This window comes from Homarus americanus, unplaced genomic scaffold, assembly GCF_018991925.1.
Source record: "Homarus americanus isolate GMGI-L3 unplaced genomic scaffold, GMGI_Hamer_2.0 scaffold39797, whole genome shotgun sequence".
Lineage (NCBI taxonomy): Eukaryota > Metazoa > Arthropoda > Malacostraca > Decapoda > Nephropidae > Homarus > Homarus americanus.
In genome coordinates, this window is record NW_024737543.1 from 113,899 (window position 1) to 136,218 (window position 22,320).

Here is a 22,320-nt window from a genome sequence, read left to right on the forward strand (position 1 = left end):
TTTGTACAAACGCACTTCAACACCCTAACGCACTCTTCTTCCTGTGGTGAGTGTGTATGTGTACTAACGTACTTTAACACCCTAACGCACTCTACATGTTGTGATGTGTATGTGTAATAACGCACTTCAACACCCTTACGCACTCTACTTCTTGTTATGAGAGTGTATGTGTACTAACGCACATCAACACCCGAACGCACTCCTCTTCCTGTGGTGAGTGTGTATGTGTGGTAACGCACTTCAGCACCCTAACACACTCTACTTCTTGTTATGAGTGTGTATGTGTACTAACGCTCTTCAACACTGTAACGCACCCTACTTCTTGTTTTGAGTGTGTATGTGTACTAACGCACTTCATCACCCTAACGCACTCTACCTGCTGTGAGTGTGTGTGTGTGTACTAACGCACTTCAACACCCTAATGTACTCTACCTGTTGTGTGTATGTGTAATAATGCACTTTAACACCCTAACGCACTCTGCCTGTTGTGAGTGTGCATGTGTAATAACGCACTTCAACACCCTAACGCACCCTACTTGTTGTGAGTGTATATGTGTACTAACGCACTTCATCACCCTAACGCACTCTACCTGTTGTGTGTATGTATACTAACGCACTTCAAGACCGTAACACACTTCCTGTTGTGAGTGTGTATTTGTACCGCATTAACGCACTTCAACAGCCTCACACACTCAAAAGGATGTGGTTTAGGGAGTCACGCACTGAATGACATTGTTTAGATAATTAGAAAGGATTAAGCTAATGCCCTCAGTGTTAAACCATCTTTCTCTTAGGGTTAAACCATTTCCATCAGAGTTAAACTAATGCCCTCGGAGAAAAATCCATTCCCATCAGAGTTAAACCATCGTCCTCAAAGGATTAAATCATCTTCCGCAAAGGATTAAACCATCGTCTTTAAAGGATTAAACCGTCGTCCTCAAAGGGTTAAACCACCATCCTCAAATAACCATCGTCGTCAAAGGGTTAATCCATCGTCCTCAAAGGGTTAATCCATCGTCCTCAAAGGGTTAATCCATCGTCCTCAAAGGGTTAAACTAACGTCGTCAAAGGGTTAAACCATCGTCCTCAAGGGGTTAAACCATCTTCCTCAAGGGTTTAAACTATTTCTACCAGAGTTAAATCATCGCCCTCAAAGTGTTAAACCATCATCTATAAAAGGTTAAATTATCATCCTCAAAGGGTTAAACCATCATCCTCAAAGGGTTAAACCATTTTCCTTCAATAATTATAAAAACAATATTTACATCGTCCAAAACTATTATTCAGGGATAAACAACTGAATATATATATATATCTTTATTATGCTATTTTATTCGTCTATTTAGCCTCATTATTTTATTCTAACTGTATATAAAATTCTATTAAGGTTTTTTTTATACAATACTAAATACTAACAATTTTGATTTCACATTTGAACAACAGATAAAAGAAGGAATTAGTGAAAGGAGTGAAAAAATCTCTTGACTATAATTTACTTCAAGTCTTCAGTTAACAATAGATTCAAAATTTAATTATTATTAAAAGTATTACTCTCATCTATACTATTAAAATACTTAATTAAGAGATAGGAAATTGTTATTACTTTCACTTTACATTATAAAAGTAGATATTATCAAAAAAGAAAGTTGACACATCCATCTACCTGTGTAATACACCTGTCGTTGCACTATTTTCTATTCCAAATTTATCCAGGAATTAAAATATATTCCATTTTTTTAATTCCCGATATTAGGAATGCAGTTTATAAATCTTTCGTAATAAAATCTTTCTATACTTTCTAAAATTGATTATATTCCCAGCTCACTATATAGCCTTTAAGCTGAGAATAAGCTTGATGATTTGATAACAGGAATAGTAATCTCATTGTTGTCTCTCGCAAAAATATTATTATATATAAGAGAAAGTAGAGCTATATAATCGACGATATCTTTCTATAAGGGAGAGAACCTCACCTTATCTCTCGTAAAAATATAATTATTATCAAAAGTTTAGGGAAAGTAGTTAATTGGAGAGAAAGTAGTTAATTGGAGAGAAAGTAGTTAATTGAAGAGAAAGTAGTTAATTGGAGAGAAAGTAGTTAATTGAAGAGAAAGTAGATAATCGGAGAGAAAGTAGATAATCGGAGAGAAAGTAGATAATCGGAGAGAAAGTAGTTAATTGAAGAGAAAGTACTTAATTGGAGTAATATTTTTTGAGTAGAAGTTTCATAAGTAATTTGAAGTAATTCAGAGTCACCCAAATTACAATGTGTCTCTCTATCTCTCTTGGTCTCAAAAATACAACAGGGAGACTTGAGAGAGACAGAGAGACAACAGTATATATATATATATACGTCATAGTGAACATAAAGTACATCACCTCATTATTAGACACCCTAGTTTATTTATTTTTCACCTGTTGAGTAAACACCCTGGGGGGGGGGAGGGTAAGGTTAGGTTAGGTTTGATTAGCGTTGGGATAGGTTAGGTTAGGTTAGATTAGGTTACATTACGTTAGGTTAGGTTAGGGTGTTTATATGTCAGGTGATATAAACCAAGGTGTGTGATCTTGAGGTGATGCCTTAAACCACGACACCAACGAGTCACAACATGTAAAGAACAGGAACCACGTCACAACAGAAATAACTTATGGACTCATGTGACGAGTTAGACACAGAATAACACCCAGAGTTAAGTAACAGTAGCCAGTAACGGTAGTCAGTAACGGTAGTAGTCATAAGTAACAGAGCGGTGAAGCCTGTAGACAAATATATAGTTTTGTGAAGTATTTACAAGGCGTCTGGGAGGTTGCCAGTGAAGGTAAGACTCCGTGAGACAAACCCTGTGACCTTACCTGAAGATTAACCCCCCACCCTAGATTATGGTCCCGGGGATTGACCTCTCTAATCCTACCTGAGGAGCTAGGTTAGGTTTGGTTAGGGTTAGGTTACGTTTAGTTAGTGTTAGGTGTAGTTAAGTTGTGATTATAAGTTAGAAGTGAGTTAGCTTAAGGGGGGGGGGAGGTTAAGTTAGAGTTGGGTTAGGTTAGTGTTAGGGTGGCTTAATTAGGTAAGGGTAGGTTAGTTTTAGATCAGGTTAGTATTAGCTTGGGTTAGTGTTAAGGTGTTTAATCATCAGGTGAATTAAGCTAGAGGACTAATTATCAGGTGAAATAAGCTAGGGGACTAATTATCAGGTGAAATAAGCTAGGGGACTAATCTTCAGGTGATCCAACACTTGACATTACTTCGCAAAGATTGACGAAAACTTATACAAAAATTATTCCTCGTAAATAACCTCTAATTAGTCACTTCATTATTTAACTTGAGATAAAAAATATAAACAATAATAAATTTTACTCTAATTCTCAACCTTAATTACGGTCATAATTACCCTAAAGGTGAACCATCTAATTAGGTTGTTTGTTAGTTGAGGGATATCTGTCGTTAGGAGGAATAATAATAATAATAATAATAATAATAATAATAATAATAATAATAATAATAATAATAACAATAACAATAATAATAATAATAATAATAATAATAATAATAAATAATGTTCTCGAAGAATCAGCTAAAAAGTCTTAATATAAATAATAGTTCAAGTAATGGGTCAGTGTCAGCAGGGAGCCTCAGCCTCACGTGGTCAGCAGTCCCACCTCGAAGCGTCCATCAAAAACAAACACAAATACTCCGTCTCTCTTATTTACAACACCATAAAACCTCACTTTTACCAGTTTGATAAAAATAATTAAATAATAAATGTCCCCAGAGATGAAATGAAAGAAAGAAATGAGAGAATTTAAAGAAATCTGAAATCTCCGACGATCCATTTGTTGCCATTGGCTGCTGGGAGTGACGTTATCATCAGCTGCCCATCCCGAGTAATCAGTGATTGGTCGTCGCCGCCATGACGTCACCTCCTGAGCGTCCTGCTTGGGTGGTCAGGAGTAATGCCATCGTTGGTAGTGGTGGTGGTGACGTCACCGGGGTTGAGGGCGGTGACGTCACAGTGCAACATGGCGTCGATGTTGTAGGCGATTGTGCTGTCCTGACTACACGCCTCTGTGAACTCGTCCAGGGTGATGACGCCATCTTTGTTGAGGTCCAGCGTCTGTGTGAAGAATACAACCTCGTTAATACGGACATTTTACTAAACCTTGTTAATCCTGTTATTTTACCAGCCTCGTTAATCCGGACATTTATCAGTCTCGTTAAAACAGACCATTACCTAACCTCCTTAGGCTGGACATTCACCAAACCCCATTAACGCAGACATTTACCAGACATAATTGATCCGGACATTTACCAACATCGGCAATACGTTAATGGCTAGCCTGACCTTTGACCTACTAATTCTAATAATAATGTCATAAATAGTTAATAGTCACATGGTACTCGTCTCATATATATTTAATTTCATTTAATTTACTAAAGTTCCTGTTAAAATGTATCTAGGGAACCATTTTCTTTTACTATTTTCGTTTTCTTTGTTTAGTATTTTAAGGGTAACAAAAGAATTCTTAATGCGCTTGGAAATTGATCAGTATTCAATAAAACAGAAACCACCGGCAATAATTAGAGACAAATAAACAAACAATACCGTAAACAGAGCTTCCACTTTCTGTCCGACTGTTTGTTCATCAACAGGCGTATCTGTGTGTTTGCCCATGAGGTCGTAGACAGCTTGTACCACATCTGTCATCTCCTGTCTAGTGATGCAGCCGTCACCGTTTAGGTCATATAGCGTGAAGATCCACTTGAGTCTATCGTTGAGAGACCCTCGAGACAATCGAGATAGGAGGGTGATCAGGTCCTGTAGGAGAGAGAGAGAGAGAGAGAGAGAGAGAGAGATTAGTTTTTGGGGGGGAGAGAGACAGATAGAGAAGTTAGTTATGGGGAGAAAAAGAGACAGACAGACAGAGAGACAGACAGACATAAAAAGTAATCAGATCCTGTTGTAGGGAGATATTTAGCTTTGCAATATGAGAGAGACAGACAGACAGACATGCATGACAGAAGTCTATCCTAGCCCACACTGATTAATCCTCAGGAATAATATAACATTAATATCACCTATTATAATTGCCTCCCATTGTGTATGAATCTCTGTCCTAAGTGGCAGTAAACAGTGACAGTTCCCTCAGTGTCCAGACCTGACTCAACCATTCAGATTAGGTGGATAATTGTGGACCTCAATCTTGTTAATATAGTCTCTCTCTCTACCTCTACCTACCTCAAAGTTGATGACGCCCGTGTTCTCCTTATCGAGGTTATTGAAGACATAGTGCGGGTACTTGCTGGAGCTGGCTGTAGGGTAAACAGTGGATCAGCTGACTGGTTATAAACAATAATGAACTGACTGGTAGTAAACAATAATGAACTGACTGGTAGTAAACAATAATGAGCTGACTGGTTATAAACAATAATGAACTGACTGGTAGTAAACAATAATGCACTGACTGGTAGTAAGCAATAATGAGCTGACTGATAGTAAACAATAATGAGCTGACTGATAAACAATAATGAACTGACTGGTAGTAAACAATAATGAACTGACTGGTAGTAAACAATAATGAGCTGACTGGTTATAAACAATAATGAACTGACTGGTAGTAAACAATAATGCACTGACTGGTAGTAAGCAATAATGAGCTGACTGATAGTAAACAATAATGAGCTGACTGTGAAGTGACTGTGAATAATAGTATAATTACCTAGACACTTAGTGAGTGGTTTGCTTGTTAGGTGTGAAGGTAACTGAGCTATAAACACCTAGTTAATAAGATATAATTACCCTATCTGACGACCAGTATTAATGGGTGTGTGTAATTGGTTGTTTCATAATAGGATACCGACGATATAATGCGTTCTATAAATACTCAATGAAAAAAATGGTCTCTGAAATTGGTTTTTAATATGGAGTTTTAAAACGTCTTATATACATACACACGTACATACACACGTACACACACACACACACACACACACACACACACACACACACACACAAAACACCTTTTACGGGACACTCAGTGCCCCATTATTGCTGTGAGTGTATTCCGGTGTGCCAAGCTGTGATGCTGGCCTGTAACAGCTCGAGGAAAGGGCTGTACGCCATTAACAAACAGCGAAAACATCTTCAATATAACTTTAAAATATTTCCTAAAATTACTAAACTATCTCTGATACTGTAACTGAAATAAGACAGACAGACAGACAGAGAGAAAGACAGACAGAGACAGAGAGACAGACAGACAGACAGACAGACAGACATCTTGATGGACAGAGACAAAAATGAACAGCTAGAGAGAGACATTTTTCACTGCATTATCTCACTGCCTAGATACAGTAATAATAATAGTAATAATAATAATAATAATAATAATGGTAATAATAATAATAATAATAATAGTAATAATAATAATAATAATAATAATAATAATAATAATAATGATGATGTAAAACAAACAAATATCGACTTATTAATATTACGTTATTAAATCTATCGAAGTTATTGAAGTGTAATAATTACGATAATGTTTTTGAAGTTTAATTAAGAGGTAAAAAGTGTAGGCCATTATTTTGTTAGGCATTTGTAAACACTTTCTTATTTCTTCCTCCCTCTCTCCTTTCTTTCCTTCACACCCACACATATACACTCTCTCCTTCCTTCATTCCTTCTTTCTCCCTCTTTCCTCCTTCCCTTCCTCATCCTCTCCCTTACACACACACCCCCACCCTCCCTCACCCTCCCCACACACACACACACCCCCACCTCCTCACCCCCTCCCTCACACACACCCCACCCTCCCTCACCCCCTCACACACACACCCCACCCTCCCCACCCTCACACACACCCCACCTCCCTCACCCTCACACACACACATCCCCACCTCCTCACCTCCTCACACACACACACACCCCCACCTCCCCTCACCCCCCTCACACACACACCCCCACCCCCCTCACCCCTCCCCTCACCCCTCCTTCACCCCTCCTCACCCTCCTCACACACACACACACACATTACTACTCACACCATCACCTAACCCTCATCAACACTGTAAACATAAACAAACAACCACCCCCTTGTTCTCTCTCCTTCCCTCCTCCCTCACCCCCAAACACACATCCTGCACCACCCCTCATTACAGACACACACTCAGCCCCCCACACACACCCTTCATTACAAGCATGCACAAAACCACCCCCATCCCTCCATCCCTCCCTCCACCCTCCTCCCTCCTCTCCTATCTCACTCCATATCCCTTCCCTTTTATTTCTCCCTCCCCCCACTCCCCCCAGCCCCCAGACCATAACAAGGGTTTTCAATTAACCTGGGGAAGAGAAACAAATTATAAAGTGTAGGATGAACAACGCCCAGCCTGGTGCTTACCTAGTAATACTGGGGAGTTTAATCTCAGGTAAGGATGGGGAGAGAGTTAAGTATAAAGAGTGTGTGTGTGTGTGTGTGTGAAAGGCATACATAGATAAATATAGCATAATTTTAAATGAATTATCACAACACACACATTATGAACACACACACACACACACACACACGATTGCTAAAAAGAGAGAAAGAGAGGTAGAAAAGAGAGGTAGAAAGAGAAGAGAGGTGGTGAGAGAGAGAAAGAGAGAAGAGAGGAGGAAAGAGAGAAGAGAGAGAGAGAAAGAGAAAAAGAAAAACACTTACAACATTTCTACAGCAGCAGTTGCCACATACCACTTTATGGATCTGAATAAATTAATATTCTCAACAATTAACGAAAGATACAACAAAATATATATTAACTCGATACAGTCACTTATAAATCAAGGTGTTAATATATAGTAAATATTTAATGTTTATATAATATTTCACTTTTAGTTGACAAAGTTCATATTTATATAGTATGAATTAATTAACTATAATAAACAATGTACGTGGTAAGGAAACATTACATTGCCGCTGGTAATAATATAAAGGTCAACAGCTATGTCTCGATTAATAGATAAAGACTCATTATCAACTTAACTTCAGGAGGAACTACCAGCCGCACCTAATATAAAACACAAGCGTAACTAACTAAACAACATTTAAAATTAATACCAAGTTAAACTCAGATGCTGAAGACAGAATAAATATGACTTTTAAAACATCAAAGAACTTGAAGCTAATTTACAGTAAACACACACGTTGGCAACACTATCCTGAGGTATTGGCAAATATCGCTCTATTAAATTAAATAAGAATACCTTAAAAACAAATCCGTTTTTATGTTTAACTCAAAATAATAATACAAAAAGACGATTAAACAAAAATTCAATTAAAAGATTTGTTAAAATTCACCACCAAACAAACGCGTGTTTTTATACTGGACAAAATACAGCCTCTGGCAATAGAGTCAACGGGTCAGTGACCAGCCACCAATTACACGGTGTGGTACACGGTGTGGTGGTGTAGTGGTGGTACACGGTGTGGTGGTGGTGGGGTACACGGTGTGGTGGTGTGGTGGTGGTACACGGTGTGGTGGTGGTACACGGTGTGTGGTGTAGGTACACGGTGTGGTGGTGTAGTGGTGGTACAGGTGTGGTGGTGGTACGGGTGTGGTGGTGTAGTGGTGGTACATGGTGCGGTGGTTTAGTGGTGGTACACGGTGTGGGTGTAGTGATGGCATACGATGGTGGTGTAGTGGTGGCAGACGGTGTGGTGGTGTAGTGGTGGTACACGGTGTGGTGGTGTAGTGGTGGTACACGGTGTGGTGGTGTGGTGGTGGCAGACGGTGTGGTGGTGTGGTGGCAACGGTGTGGTGGTACAGACAAGCAGACGAAATACAGCCCAATTTGTTAAAACTCTCTCTTCTACTTTTTCATATTATTATTATTATTATTATTTCCATAGTTTCCTTCATCTTCAAACAACTTTTCTTCCTCTTTTCACCCTTCCCATCTTCTTTCTTTTCTCTCACTTGTCCTGGAGGTGAGGGGAGGAGGAGGGGAGGAGGAGACACGGTAACAGCTTAAGCAGAATAATAAAGACTTAAATGGAGGCTCTCAAGCCTTATATCAAAACACACACACACACACACACACACACACACACACACACACACACACACACACATACACACAAACCCTGCTTCACTTAAAGTAGTAGAAATGTATTAGGTTAGGTTAGGTCAGGTTAGGTCTGGTTACTCATTATATCTACATTAATTATTTATTATTAGTATTGAAGGTAATTGTTGATCCCTGAAGAGCACCTGTGATTTCATTCTGCCCCCTGCCCCTCCGCTCCCCCTCCCCCCTCTCCCTTCTCCCCCTCCCCCTTCCTCCCCCACACACACTCCCCCTCTCCGACCCCTGATGTTGACTGTTGGCTTCCTTCACAACTCTGCAAGAAGAGAGAGAGAGAGAGAGAGAGAGAGAGAGAGAGAGAGAGAGAGAGAGAGAGAGAGAGAGAGAGATCCAAATAATGACGAGACAACAGAGAAAGAAAGAGACAATAAATCGACAGACAGACAGATAGACAGACAGACAGACAGACAGACAGACAGACAGACAGACGAGAATGACCACCAACATTACCCAAAACACGAATTAGCTGGAGGAAAAAGTTTGTTGACATGAATGACGTCACATAGAACTTATGACCAATCATACTATACCTCAACCTCGACTTACAACCAATCAGAATTTACCCTCGGTCTACCAATGGCAACTCAAGACGAATGAGAGACAATAAACTGAATAAATTTCGTTTAAAGGAAAGAAGAAATAAATGTGGAAATAAATAAATAAACTAAACTCGAGGCACCTGCATGTACAGTTGAGGAAGTGAAGACGGTCGAGTACAGTGCCAGTGGTTTAGTGTCCAGTAACCGTATAAGGAAAACAATTTTCCTTTCAGGAATTCGTTTGTGGTCTTTGTTGTCCGGTTCACGTACATACATACATACATACGCATACTCTACCATGTATATCAAAACACACGCATACACATAACACAAACACACACATACACACACACACACACACAGAGGTATAACATTCAGTCAGCTACACAGACAGACAGACACACAGCCACACAGACTCACAGCCACACCAACAGACAGCCACACCGACAGACAGACACACCGACAGACAGACACACAACCACCCTGACACAGACAGACAGACAGGGTAGCTTTAATCAACACATCACTCAGCTTCTCTTTGTCGGGAGATTAAAAAAAATACTTCAAAGAAAATGAAGAGAATCTATTTATTGCGAACAGAAAATGTTGTGAGGATATTTATACCTGAGTTGGGGTTTAGCTCTCTCTCTCTCTCTCTCTCTCTCTCTCTCTCTCTCCTTCTGTCTGTGTGTCTGTTATTTATTCTTTCATTCTCTCTTTTATTTTGTTAGTATCTCATTCCCTTCTCTATGCTTATTTATTTCTTTGATGTCTAGTGGAAAGACAGACAGACAGACAGACAGTCAGATAGATAGACAGACAGACAGATAGACAGACAGACATACAGACATACAGACAAAGAGAACTCAACAAAGCATAATGGTTGAATTAAAGAAGGAAATACATAAGGTCATTTGCATACTGCTGCTGCTAGGATGTACAGTATGTGTGTTAGGACCCATGCAACCCTCTCCACCAATCCTCTCCACCAGCCCTAACCTCCAACCCTCTCCACCAATCCTCTCCACCAGCCCTAACCTCCAACCCACTTCCACCAATCACAGCCTACCACCTATTACCAACCAGATCTCTTCCACCAATCACAGCCTACTACCACTTACCAACCAGATCTCTTCCACCAATCACAGCCTACTACCACTTACCAACCAGATCCCTTCCACCAATCACAGTCTACTACCACTTACCAACCAGATCTCTTCCACCAATCACAGCCTACTACCTCTTACCAACCACTCCTCTTCCACCAATCACAGCCTACCAACCCTTACCAATCAACCCTCTTCCACCAATCACAGCCTACCACCCCTTATCAACCAACCCCGTTCGACCAATCACAGCCGTCTAGTGCCCCTCTTAACAACCAATCACCGACCTCCTTTTGGGAACATCTGGAAGTAGAGCTCCTTGAAGGCGTCCTCCCTGACCACTCCAGTAGGGCATCGGTCCTTGAAGCTCCGGTAGAGACGCTGCAACTCCGGCCGGGTGAAGTGCGTGGTGCGGCAGAGTGCGTTGATGTCCTCTGGTCTATAACGAGGCTCCTGTTCAAGTATTTCCATTTCAGCATCTGTAGGAGGAGAGAGAAAAGTTGATAAATGAAGGGAAAAGATAACGTGGAGATGGATTGATTGAAGAAGGAGGAGGAGAAGAAAGAATGGTTGATAAAAGAAGAGAAGATGGAGAAATGAAAGAAAAAGAGGAGGAAGAGGAGAAAGACTAATAAATATGGTGGGTTGTGAAGAAGGGCGTTCCATTTTCGTGTCTGTAGATGAAAAAGGAACAGTGATAAAAAGGGAGAAAGGATAGGAGAAGAAGAAGAGGAAGAAGACACAATAGGAAGTAGGACGGGAGAAAGAGGGGAGAAGAAGAGACTGACAGACAGAAAGAGTCAGAGAGAGAGAGAGTGAGAGAGAGATAAAGAAAAAAAGGAGAAAGAGAGTAAAGATAATAGAAAGGAAAGAGACAGACCGAAAGCCAGAAGATAAGAGCGAATCAACTAGAGAGAGAGAGAGAGAGCCTCGACTCACATTATCGAATATAAAGAAAGTCGTTCTTCACTAACAACAAAATTTACCTGGTCGCCTTAAAGTGGACCTCACAACCTACTGAAGCCGCGTTCTTAGGGCATTCCTACGTAAAAACTCCTGACTGTAACTGATAAACAACTTCAAACAGAGATTAAATGGTCAAGTGACGTTCTAAAAAATGAATAGCTCCGGATATGAGTTTTTATACATTTTTATCGTCTAGTAGAGGGTTTCAGTCATTGCTTTCAAGGGGTTAAGTTATCGTACTCAAGGGGTTAAGTTATCGTAATCAAGGGGGGGTAAGTCATTGTACTCAAGCTGTTAAGTCCTCACCAACAAGGGGATAAGTCATCCTATTCACGGGTTAAGTCATCGTACTCACAGGGTTAACTCATCAAAATCACGAGGTTAAGTTATCAGGGAGGTTAAGTTATCGTATTTAAGAAAGTTAAGTCATCGTACTCAAGGGGTTATCGTACTCAAATCATCGTACTCAAGGGGGTTATCGTACTCAAGGGATAATAATTTTACCTCCTCCTCATCACAGACAGGTAAAGACACTACAATCCCTTCGACCGAATAATGACTTCCAGAATTAATTAGTTTCCTTTAATAATCGTGTTTGTCTTTTCATCCTCCCATTCACTTATATAACAATCTATCTCATTATATCTCATTTAATATATATAATTCTATTTTTTTTATTAATTTATTCATCATTAAATTATCTACATTTTATGGGGGTGGGGATATTAGAGTTATTTTTTAGTATATTAAATGATTCTCTCTCTCTTTCAGCTAAACGAAATGACACCAAGTGAACGATAGAAAGTGTTCGCTAGAGAAAATGTTCGCTAGAGAAAGTGAACGCTAGAGAAAGTGAACGCTAGAGAAAGTGTTCGCTAGAAAGTGTTCGCTAGAAAGTGTTCGCTAGAAAGTGTTGGATTTACCTGGATTAACAGAGTCAGGTAAAAGGTAAATGTGTTCTAAACTTGTTTTAATTATCCTAGCCACTGTATAATGTTGCGTTATAGTTCACTTTGTTTCCCTTTGTTGACTTGAATTAGCATAGAAGATATTACTTGTTTACATACCATCTGTCTAAAATACCATACCCATCTGTCTAAAATACCATACCCATCTGTCTAAAATACCATACCCATCTGTCTAAAATACCATACCCATCTGTCTAAAATACCATACCCATCTGTCTAAAATACCATACCCATCTGTCTAAAATACCATACCCATCTGTCTAAAATACCATACCCATCTGTCTAAAATACCATGCCCATCTGTCTAAACTATTACCAGCTGTGCAAACCACTATGCCATCTGTCTAAAGTACTACCAGCTGTCTAAATCACCACACCATCTGTCTAAACCACCACCATTTGTCTAAACTACCACCACCACCACCTTTCTACACTGTTTAAAACTGTCTAAACTACCACCACCATCTGTCTAACTGTCTAAACTACTACCAACTGTCTAAACTATCAACCGCCATCTGTCAACACTATCTAAAACTGTTTAAACCACCACCATCTGTCTAAACTACGTCACCATGTCTACACTGTCTACACTACCGTCTGGGATGAGAATAATACACGCTGTATGTAAGTTTTAATTATTCATGCTGTCCTTGAGGGTGTTTATACAGGAGTTACAGTGTGAAGGGTTTATAGCAGTTACACCCCCTTCTTCCTCCTTCTCTTCCCGTTTTCTGTGGTTACTTTTCCCATTTTCTTGAGTTTTTTATATTTAGTTTATTTGTCTCTTTTCTTTTATCTACTTTTTGTTTGGGGTTTCGTTTGGGATATTTTCTTAGTTTTTCTTCGTTTCTTTGTTTCTTCTTTCGTTTTCTTTGTTTTTTTCTTTAGTTTTCTTTGTCTTTTCTTTCGTTTTTCTCTGTTTTTCTCTTTCTATTTTCTTACGAGGCTTAAGATAACAAGTCTGTCCCGGGTTACTATATTACCGTCTAATATTACAATAATGGGAGAGAGAAATAGACAGAGAAAGATAGAGAGAGTTAGATAGATTATGTAGACAGACAGACAGACAGACAGACAGACAGGAACTAGAACAGCCTGGGTAAGAGGAAGGTAATGAACCAGGGGAGAGAAGCATGTGGTAGAGTGAGAGTGTGGGGGATGTGGGAGAGTGAGGGAGAGTGTGGGAGAGTGTGGGGGAGTGGGAGAGAGTGAGAGTGTGAGAGGTGTGGGAGGTGGGGAGAGTGGGGGAGGTGAGGGAGGTGTGGGAGAGTGAGGGAGAGTGACTTTAAAACACCGGAGAGGTAAGCTATGAGATCATGTACATATTTCTTTTAACGTTAAGGTTTAGGGTGAGGGGAGAGAGGGGGGGGAGGTGAGAGGGAGGAAGGTGAGAGGGGGAGGAAGGTGAGAGGGAGGAAGGTGAGAGGGAGGGAGGTGAGAGTGATGGAGAGGGACGAATGTGAGAAGGAGGATGGTGGAAGGTGAGAGGGAGAGAGGGGTGGAAGGTGAGAGGGAAAGAGAGAGGTAGGTGAGATGATGAGAATGTGATAGGTTAGAGGATGAGAGGGAAGGGGAAGTAGGCGAGAGGAAGAGAGAGAGGAAGGTAGTTGAGAGAGACAGAGGGAGGTTAGTGAGAGGGATAGAAGAGAAGGTGGAGAAATAGATGAGAAGATTATGGGGAAGAAAGAAAGAAGGGATGGATAAAAGATGGGAAAGAGAAGAGGGAAATAAAAGAGAAAGAAGAAAAAACAAAATGGAAAAGAAAACACACACACACACACACACACACACACACACACTTCGTACACAAGCAAGGATTAAAAACAAAGGAGTATTTTTCTATAATATTTTGCCTTGAACAAATATTAACACCGCGGATATTAAGCCAAACATTACAGGTGGGTAGAGACTTTATCAACCTGCTCTGTGTACACGTAAATATTCTTATGGTATTACCTGCTGGAGTGTACCTGGTAGTATACATGTGTTGACCTGGTAGTATACATGTGTTGACCTGGTAGTATCATGTTGACCTGGTAGTATACATGTGTTGACCTGGTAGTATACATGTGTTCACCTGGTAGTATACATGTGTTCACCTGGTAGTATACATGTGTTGACCTGGTAGTATACATGTGTTGACCTGGTAGTATACATGTGTTGACCTGGTAGTATACATAATATTTACTTTACGTTGATATACATGTAAATATTCATGTTCTTAGTAGAATATAAAAGCTACTTAGTTATTTTTATATAATGTAATAAATATATGGTTCACCTGAAGATTACACACCCCAGCTTATACACACCCCAGCTTATACACACCTCAGCTTATACAAATATTTAACAGTACTTTCTTTAGCTACATAAAGTATGTCTTAACGATCGTACGCCTTCATAAAAGAATAACAAAAAGCGTTCTAAAATATTTCCAAGAACACAACAAAAAGCATTCATAACTTTATTATGTACAACATTTCTTAATTAACTTCATTTATACTAAAAACTCTCAAATAATTTCCTCGTTTCTTTTGTCCGAGATAATGTAGTTTAAATGCTGGTTAGATTAGGTTAGGTTAGGTTAGGTTAGGTTGGGTCAGGAATTTAATCTTGTTTGCGTTCTTAAGAAGAGTTTCGTCATGCATAGTTCATAGTGTAAGTCAGAACCAACCCATTGAGATCCCCACCCTCCAGTTCTCTTCCGACAAACAACCTCTTGTGTTTGTAAACACTGAGTCCGAACGCGTTACACCTGACTTCGACTTGGCATATGTAACCAAATTCCTTAATATCCCAAACAGAATACTAAATAATATCTACATTAAGCCATTATTTTATTAATTCATATTATAATAGGTATTTTATTAATTAGATGTTTAATTAAGTAGGAGTTTAAGTAATTAAAATTAACAAGGAATCCAACGAGGTTTCAGACGCGGGTCAACACTCCATCCTTTTCTGTGTTGATGTTAAAGGGAAAAATTCTTTACAGGAGACAAGTAGGTATTAGCAGGAAAAAGTCAACAGTATGGTGTAGGGAATACTGCTGGGGAAATACTGTACAGACAGGCAGACAGACAGGTCGGTGGTATGAATAAAATTAGATAGACGGAGAGAGAGATATCAAAATAGAAGAAAGAGCGGAGAAAATGAAAGGAGATACATACCACAAACAATTTATTTACGCTACATAAAATAATTCGTACGAAAACATGATGAGCAGCATAATGAGGGCAACATAATGAGCAACATAATGAGGCAGCATAATGAGGCAACATAATGAGGCAGCATAATGAGGCAACATAATGAGGCAACATAATGAGGCGACATAATGAGGCAACATAATGAGGCAGCATAATGAGGCATCATAATGAGGCAACATTATGTAGCAGCATAAGGAGGCAACGTAATGAGGCAGCATAATGAGGCAGCATAATGAGGCAGCATAATGAGGCAACATAATGAGTGGGTGTGTGAGAGAGACGTGACTAAGAGGAGTCTGTCTGTCTGTCTGTCTGTTTGTCTGTCTGTTTCGAATGTAAATACAAACATAGTTATCCTGTAAAACAAATAAATGTAAAAAACACATTATAAAACATTTACAAACACGCAATATAAACGAAAATGATTCCTGTAAAAAAAAAAACAGGCATATTTCCTTGTAAACAAAACACTCATTTTATTATCTCTCGATGTAAATATTTAACCTCCCCCATCAACAGAACAACCTCGAGGCTTTGTAAAACACACACACACACACACACACACACACACACACACACACACACACACACACACACACACAAACACACACACACACACACACACACACACACACACACACACACAAAACAGCATTTTTAAATTTAATGCTGTGGACATCTAGATTGCACCCTGAACACACACACATACACACACACACAGGCGGAGTGTTTGGGTGATGTGCAGGGAGGAGGAGGGGGGGAAGGGGGGGGAAGGAGGGATGAATAAGGAGGGAGGAAAGGAGAGAAAGGGAGAAGGGTGGAATTTTTCTTGGGAAGGGGAAGGAAGGGGGGATGAGAGGGATGGAGGGGTGGGGATGAGAGGTGAGAAGGATGAGAGGGAAGGAGGAGTGAGAGGGAGAGAGCTGAGAGGGGAAAAGAAGGCCGTCTTGATGATATTTGTTAAGTCAATATTAGCTGAGAAAATAAAGGTTTATTTTACCATTTTTTCTGGTAGGTATAAACGTGTGTGTGTGTTTGTGTGTGTTGTTGTGTATACCTGTGTGTGTGTGTGTGTGTGTGTGTGTGTGTGTGTGTGTCGTTGTGTATACCTGTGTGTGTGTGTGTGTGTGTGTGTGTGTGTTGTTGTGTATACCTGTGTGTGTGTGTGTGTGTGTCGTTGTGTATATCTGTGTGTGTCTGTGGCTGTCTTATAAAAGTGTGTAATGGACTGTCTTCCTAACAGACAGACAAACAGACAGACCAGGTGTGTTGTCTACTTTAACAAAACACACACACACACACACACACACACACACACACACACACACACACACCTCTTCAGCCACGGTAAACCAGACAGGCAAATCAATAGTTCATCACTATTCTAAACTTCAGTTGTCTCACCTCAGATGACGGGGTGGGTTGAGGAGGTGGGGCCAGGTGAGGTGAGGACGGAGTGAGGAGGTGGGGCAGGTGAGGGGGTGGGAGGCAGGTGAGGGGGTGAGGGCAGGTGGTGGGGGTGGGGGTGAGGCAGGTGAGGGGTGAGGCAGGTGAGGGGGTGAGGTGGGTGAGGGGTGGGAGCGGGTGGGAGGTGGGGGCAGGGTGAGGTGGAGAGAGGGTGGGGAGGTGGGGGCGGGTGGGAGGTGGGGGCAGGGTGAGAGGTGGGGTGGGTGGAGGTGGGGCAGGTGGGGTGGGGCAGGTGGGGAGGGTGGGGTGGGTGAGGAGGTGGGGGCGGGTGAGGAGGTGAGGGTGGGGTGGGGTGGGAGGCGGAGGGTGGGGGGGTGGGGGGCGGGTGAGAGTGAGGTAGGTGAGGTGAAGCAGGTGAGGGTGAGGCAGGTGAGGGTGAGGGCGAAGCAGAGGATGAGGGATGATTGAGTGAGGAGAGTAGAAGGAGGAGAAAGGCGGAAGGAGGCAGGAGGAGGAGGGAGGGAGGAGAGTGAGGTGATGAGGTACAGTAAAAGAGAGATGGTGAGCGCGACGGGCTAATCACCAGGTTGATTAATTCTCCTTAACTGTTCTGGAAGGTAATTGAATTCCATGAGAGAGAGAGAGAGAGAGAGACCTTGGTAGATAAAAAATCGATCGATTCTCATAGGCAATTGTTATTTGAAGTTGTGGGGGAAATAAGATGTAAATGTTCACACACACACACACACACACACACACACACACACACACCTAGAAAACGTGCAAAAGAGGACTTACAAGATTATTCTCTCCTCTTCCTACTCCACATATTAAGAAGCGCTCAACACACTGACCCTCTCGGCTCTCTCTGACCATCACCACGATCTTATCTGCAAATTTGGTGAGAAGCTTCTGCACCATTCTTGCCACCAGCTCCTGCTTCCACCTGAAATCCCTCGTCCACGAATTTTTGCTCCACACCACAACCGCATCCAGCCCATAGGAGCACGTACTGATCGCTATAAGAACAGCCCAGTCCCAACCATTGTAAAAATTATCAACAACTCGTAGTCAACCAGTGTATTCACTTCCAGTCAATCTTCCCTCTTTGCACTGTCACCATGTTGAAATGCCCTGTAGTATGACCTTCTTCCCACCTAGTTATTATATATCATATTTGTATCACTTGTGTTACTTGTATATTATTTGTCAATCAAGTGACCCATTCCCCAATTATGTAACTGTATATTTTCAGCCTTCAGGCTGCCATACTTTTTCAATAAACCGTTTATTACTATTATTATTATTATTATTGTTATTACACACAGACACACACACACGCACACACACACACACACACACACACACTACTACTACTTTGCTGTCACTCGGATTCGAGTATGACGATCATCCAGCTATGATACAATGATATGAGTTATTAAGAATTTCACCTTCGTTGGTGAGCTCTGGGGTGACTAGAGAGGCCGATAAGGGACCGGCAGGGATCGTTCACAGATGTTGCACATGTGTGGGGCTATATCTAGTGCGTGATGGGCGGCGGCAGCGTCTTTCCGGCGTTGGCGCTTGTCTGCCTCGGTTTGCAGTCAGGCTAACTCGAAAGCATTGAGACCTCGTGTGGTGCTCCTCCAAGCGTTACGGTGTGGAGTAATCGTCTCCCAGGTGAGGGGGTCGATTTGGCACTTTTTCAGGTTTGTCTCAAGACTATCCTTAGACCTTTTCAGTTGTCCGCCAGCGTTACGTTTACTATTCTTTAGGTGACTGTAAAGTAGCTGCTATGGCATTCTACTGCCGTCCATGCGGGTAACATGGTCAGTCCAACGTAGTTGTTCATGGATAATGGTAGCCTCGATGCTCCTACAGTTGGTGTCACCGAGAATACTGGCATTTGTTCTCTTGTCTTCCCAGCGAACTCGGAGAATGGAACGTAGACTACGTTGGTGAAAGTTTTCAAGTGCCTTGATGTGCCTCCTGTTTGTGACCCATGTCTCGCTGCCATATAGCAGGGTAGGGAGGACCACTGCTCGATATACGTGGAACTTTGTAGATAATTTCAGCTCCCTACAGCCGAAAACACGGGTACGGAGTCTGCCAAAGGCTTGAGATGCACATCTGACCCAATGTTGAATCTCTTCATCGATGTCTGCGGTGGTGGACAGGTGGGAACCGAGATACTGAAAGTGGGTAACATTAGAGAGGGCAGTACCATTAAGCTGGATGGATGGTGGAAGCATGGTTGAACCAGGGGAGGCTGAAAGAGAATCTGAGTCTCACGTACATTTATCTCAAGGCCAAAGGGTGCATGTGCAAAGGTGTTCAGGATCTCCTGAAGATCACGTTCAGTGTGAGCGACAAGGGTGAGGTCGTTTGCATACTGAAGTTCAGTAATGGAAGCTGCCGACACATTTGTTCCTGCCTGGAGTCATTGTATGTTGAAAAGACCCTTCATCAGTGGATGTCCCCGGCTAAATTGGCACTGGTACGAGTAAGGAAGGCAGCCAAGAAAGTGGAAAAGGATAGTTGGTGCCAGTACACAACCTTGTTTTACCCCTTTTGGATGGGGAAGAACCCAGACTAGGTGCGATTGTGCAAGACACTGCTGTTCATGCCATCGTGGAGTTGCCTCACAATGGCGATGAATTTTGGTGGGCAGCCAAAACAGCTGAGGGTCCGCCCGAGGGCTTCCCTGTTGACCAAGTCGAAGGCCCTGGTAAGGTCGATGAAGGCCACGTGATGGTCTAAAGCACATTGATATTCTGGGAGGAAGTTTTCCACCTCAGGAAGAAGTCTGTTTTGGAGGACTCGGGCGTCTTTAAGAGCTTGGTGAATTTCCTCCTTTTCCCATATATTCTCCAGGAGAGAGTGGAGACATCTAGTAAACAGAGGTCCTCCTGCTTTATACACCTCGGCTGGGACTCCATCAGGCCCTGAGGCTTTGTTATTTTTCATCTGTTTGATGGCAGTAACTACCTCATCCAGGGATGGAGGATAGCTGAGGTTGGTCAGCTCTGGATGCTGAGGGACCTGCTGAGTAGTCAGGACATCCACATCTGTGTTTCGGTCGAGCAGTGAATGATAGTGCTCTTTCCAGCACTGAAGGATGCCCTCTTCGTCTTTAATTAGAGAGTTACTGTCAGATAAGGGGAAGGGGGCTGTGCCATGAGTGAGTAGGTCCCTCAGCATCCAGAGCTGACCCACCTCAGTTATCCTCCATCCCTGGTTGATAACTGATGGCCTGATGGAGTCCCAGCCGAGGTGTATAAGGCACCACACCACACAATCTCTAGGTCATCAATTATAGCTATTATTTTAACTGTATATAAAGCTTTAATCATGTTTGTCTTTATTATTACCACACATAGAGCTTAATTAACAAACTCCTTGTAATAGAAGACGTTAGACTCTATCCTCATTAGTGAGTTAATGAAGGTAGTGGGGGCAGGTATTGTCCCGTTCAGGTAGTGAGGGAGGGAAGCTTTGTTTAGTGGCGTGAAAGTTTTGGGGAGGGGAGGGAGGGAGGGTAGGTGATGCGTCTGTTGTTGTCTGTAGTGGAGGGAAAAAGATGGTGTGGAAGGTGTCTGTTAGTCTGTCTGTCTCTGTCTGTCTCTCTCTCTCTCTCTCTCCTTCCCTATTATCTTCATCTCTACTTCTCATTTATTATCTCTATGTATTATTACTTCCCGTCTCCTTCCTTCTTCCCACTTACGGTCCAGTTGTCTCTCTTCACACACACACACAGTTTCCCATCCTGTTATTGAGCGAGAGACAGGTAGAAAAAAGTCTCCATTTCAATTCCGTTAAACCTAGTCTGCCAGTGAGAGATTCCCTCCCTTCCTTCCCCCTTCTTCCTCCCCCCTCCCCCCTTGGCTGAATGTCAAGTGGCGGCTCTGTTATTGAGATGTAAACAAACGCTCTTTTTGCAGGTTACAAGTTTTTATTGTGTTTTTGTTTGGAGGGTAGAGAAAAGAAATTGAAATAAAAAACAAATATTGGAAAAACCGCAGAAATCTTTGTTTATATTGTGACGTCACGGTGTATCGTTGGTTATACTGTAGTGCCGATACCTCGCTTGTTTCTCTCTCTCTCTCTCTCTCTCTCTCTCTCTCGTAGATTTTCTTTCCTTCTTTCCCTTGTTTATTTTGATATTCTGTCTTCGTCTCTCTCTTTCTCTCTGTCTCTCCCTCCCTTACTCTATCTCTCTATCTCCCCAAGCCAATTAAGGAAACAAAAAACGACAGGTTGTCTTTAGAGAGAAGTTGGAGGAAGTTTTCTTCTGTCGCCTCTGCTCCTCTGACGAATTCTTGGAACCACCTGATTCATTGTCTTCACCTGTCTCCATTTCTTCTTGGAGAAAGTGATGGCGTCTCCAATCAATAAAGTAGTTTTGTCTTGAACCATTGGAGTAAGTAGTTTTGTCTTGAACCATTGGAGTAAGTAGTTTTGTCTTGAACCATTGGAGTAACTAGTTTTTGTCTTGAACCATTGGAGTAACTAGTTTTGTCTTGAACCATTGGAGTAACTAGTTTTGTCCAATGTAGCTTTGTCTTCAACCAATAGAGAAAGTAGTTTTGTCTTGAACCATTGGAGTAAGTAGTTTTGTCTTGAACCATTGGAGTAAGTAGTTTTGTCTTGAACCATTGGAGTAAGTAGTTTTGTCTTGAACCATTGGAGTAAGTAGTTTTGTCTTGAACCATTGGAGTAAGTAGTTTTGTCTTGAACCATTGGAGTAAGTAGTTTTGTCTTCAACCAATAGAGAAAGTAGTTTTGTCTTCAACCAATAGAGAAAGTAGTTTTGTCTTCAGTAAGTAGCAACTGAAGAAAATTATAAAAGCCAACATAAAAAAAATAACTGGAAAGGAATGGGTAAAATGATATAATCAGAATAAAGACAGAAATAGGGGAAAACTACAATAATCAAAACAAAACAAGGAAATGAACAAAAACTACAAAGAACCACAATGAAGGCAGGAACTGGGGTAACGGGA

At 41.4% G+C, this 22,320-nt stretch overlaps 1 protein-coding gene across 1 annotated transcript in view; it reads right to left on the bottom strand.

The window, feature by feature from the left end:
• Positions 1 to 1,002: 1,002 nt before the first annotated feature.
• Positions 1,003 to 22,320, bottom strand: part of LOC121873469 (Kv channel-interacting protein 1-like) — a 31,084-nt gene continuing 9,766 nt past the window's right edge. Inside the window, exons 2-5 of the mRNA XM_042377052.1 lie at positions 11,058 to 11,249; positions 5,238 to 5,311; positions 4,605 to 4,817; positions 1,003 to 4,115 (exon numbers count right to left, since the gene is read on the bottom strand). Of these exons, the coding sequence (XP_042232986.1) occupies positions 3,918 to 4,115; positions 4,605 to 4,817; positions 5,238 to 5,311; positions 11,058 to 11,241 (669 nt within the window). The 5' untranslated portion in view covers positions 11,242 to 11,249 and the 3' untranslated portion in view covers positions 1,003 to 3,917. The remainder of the gene's footprint in view (positions 4,116 to 4,604; positions 4,818 to 5,237; positions 5,312 to 11,057; positions 11,250 to 22,320) is intronic.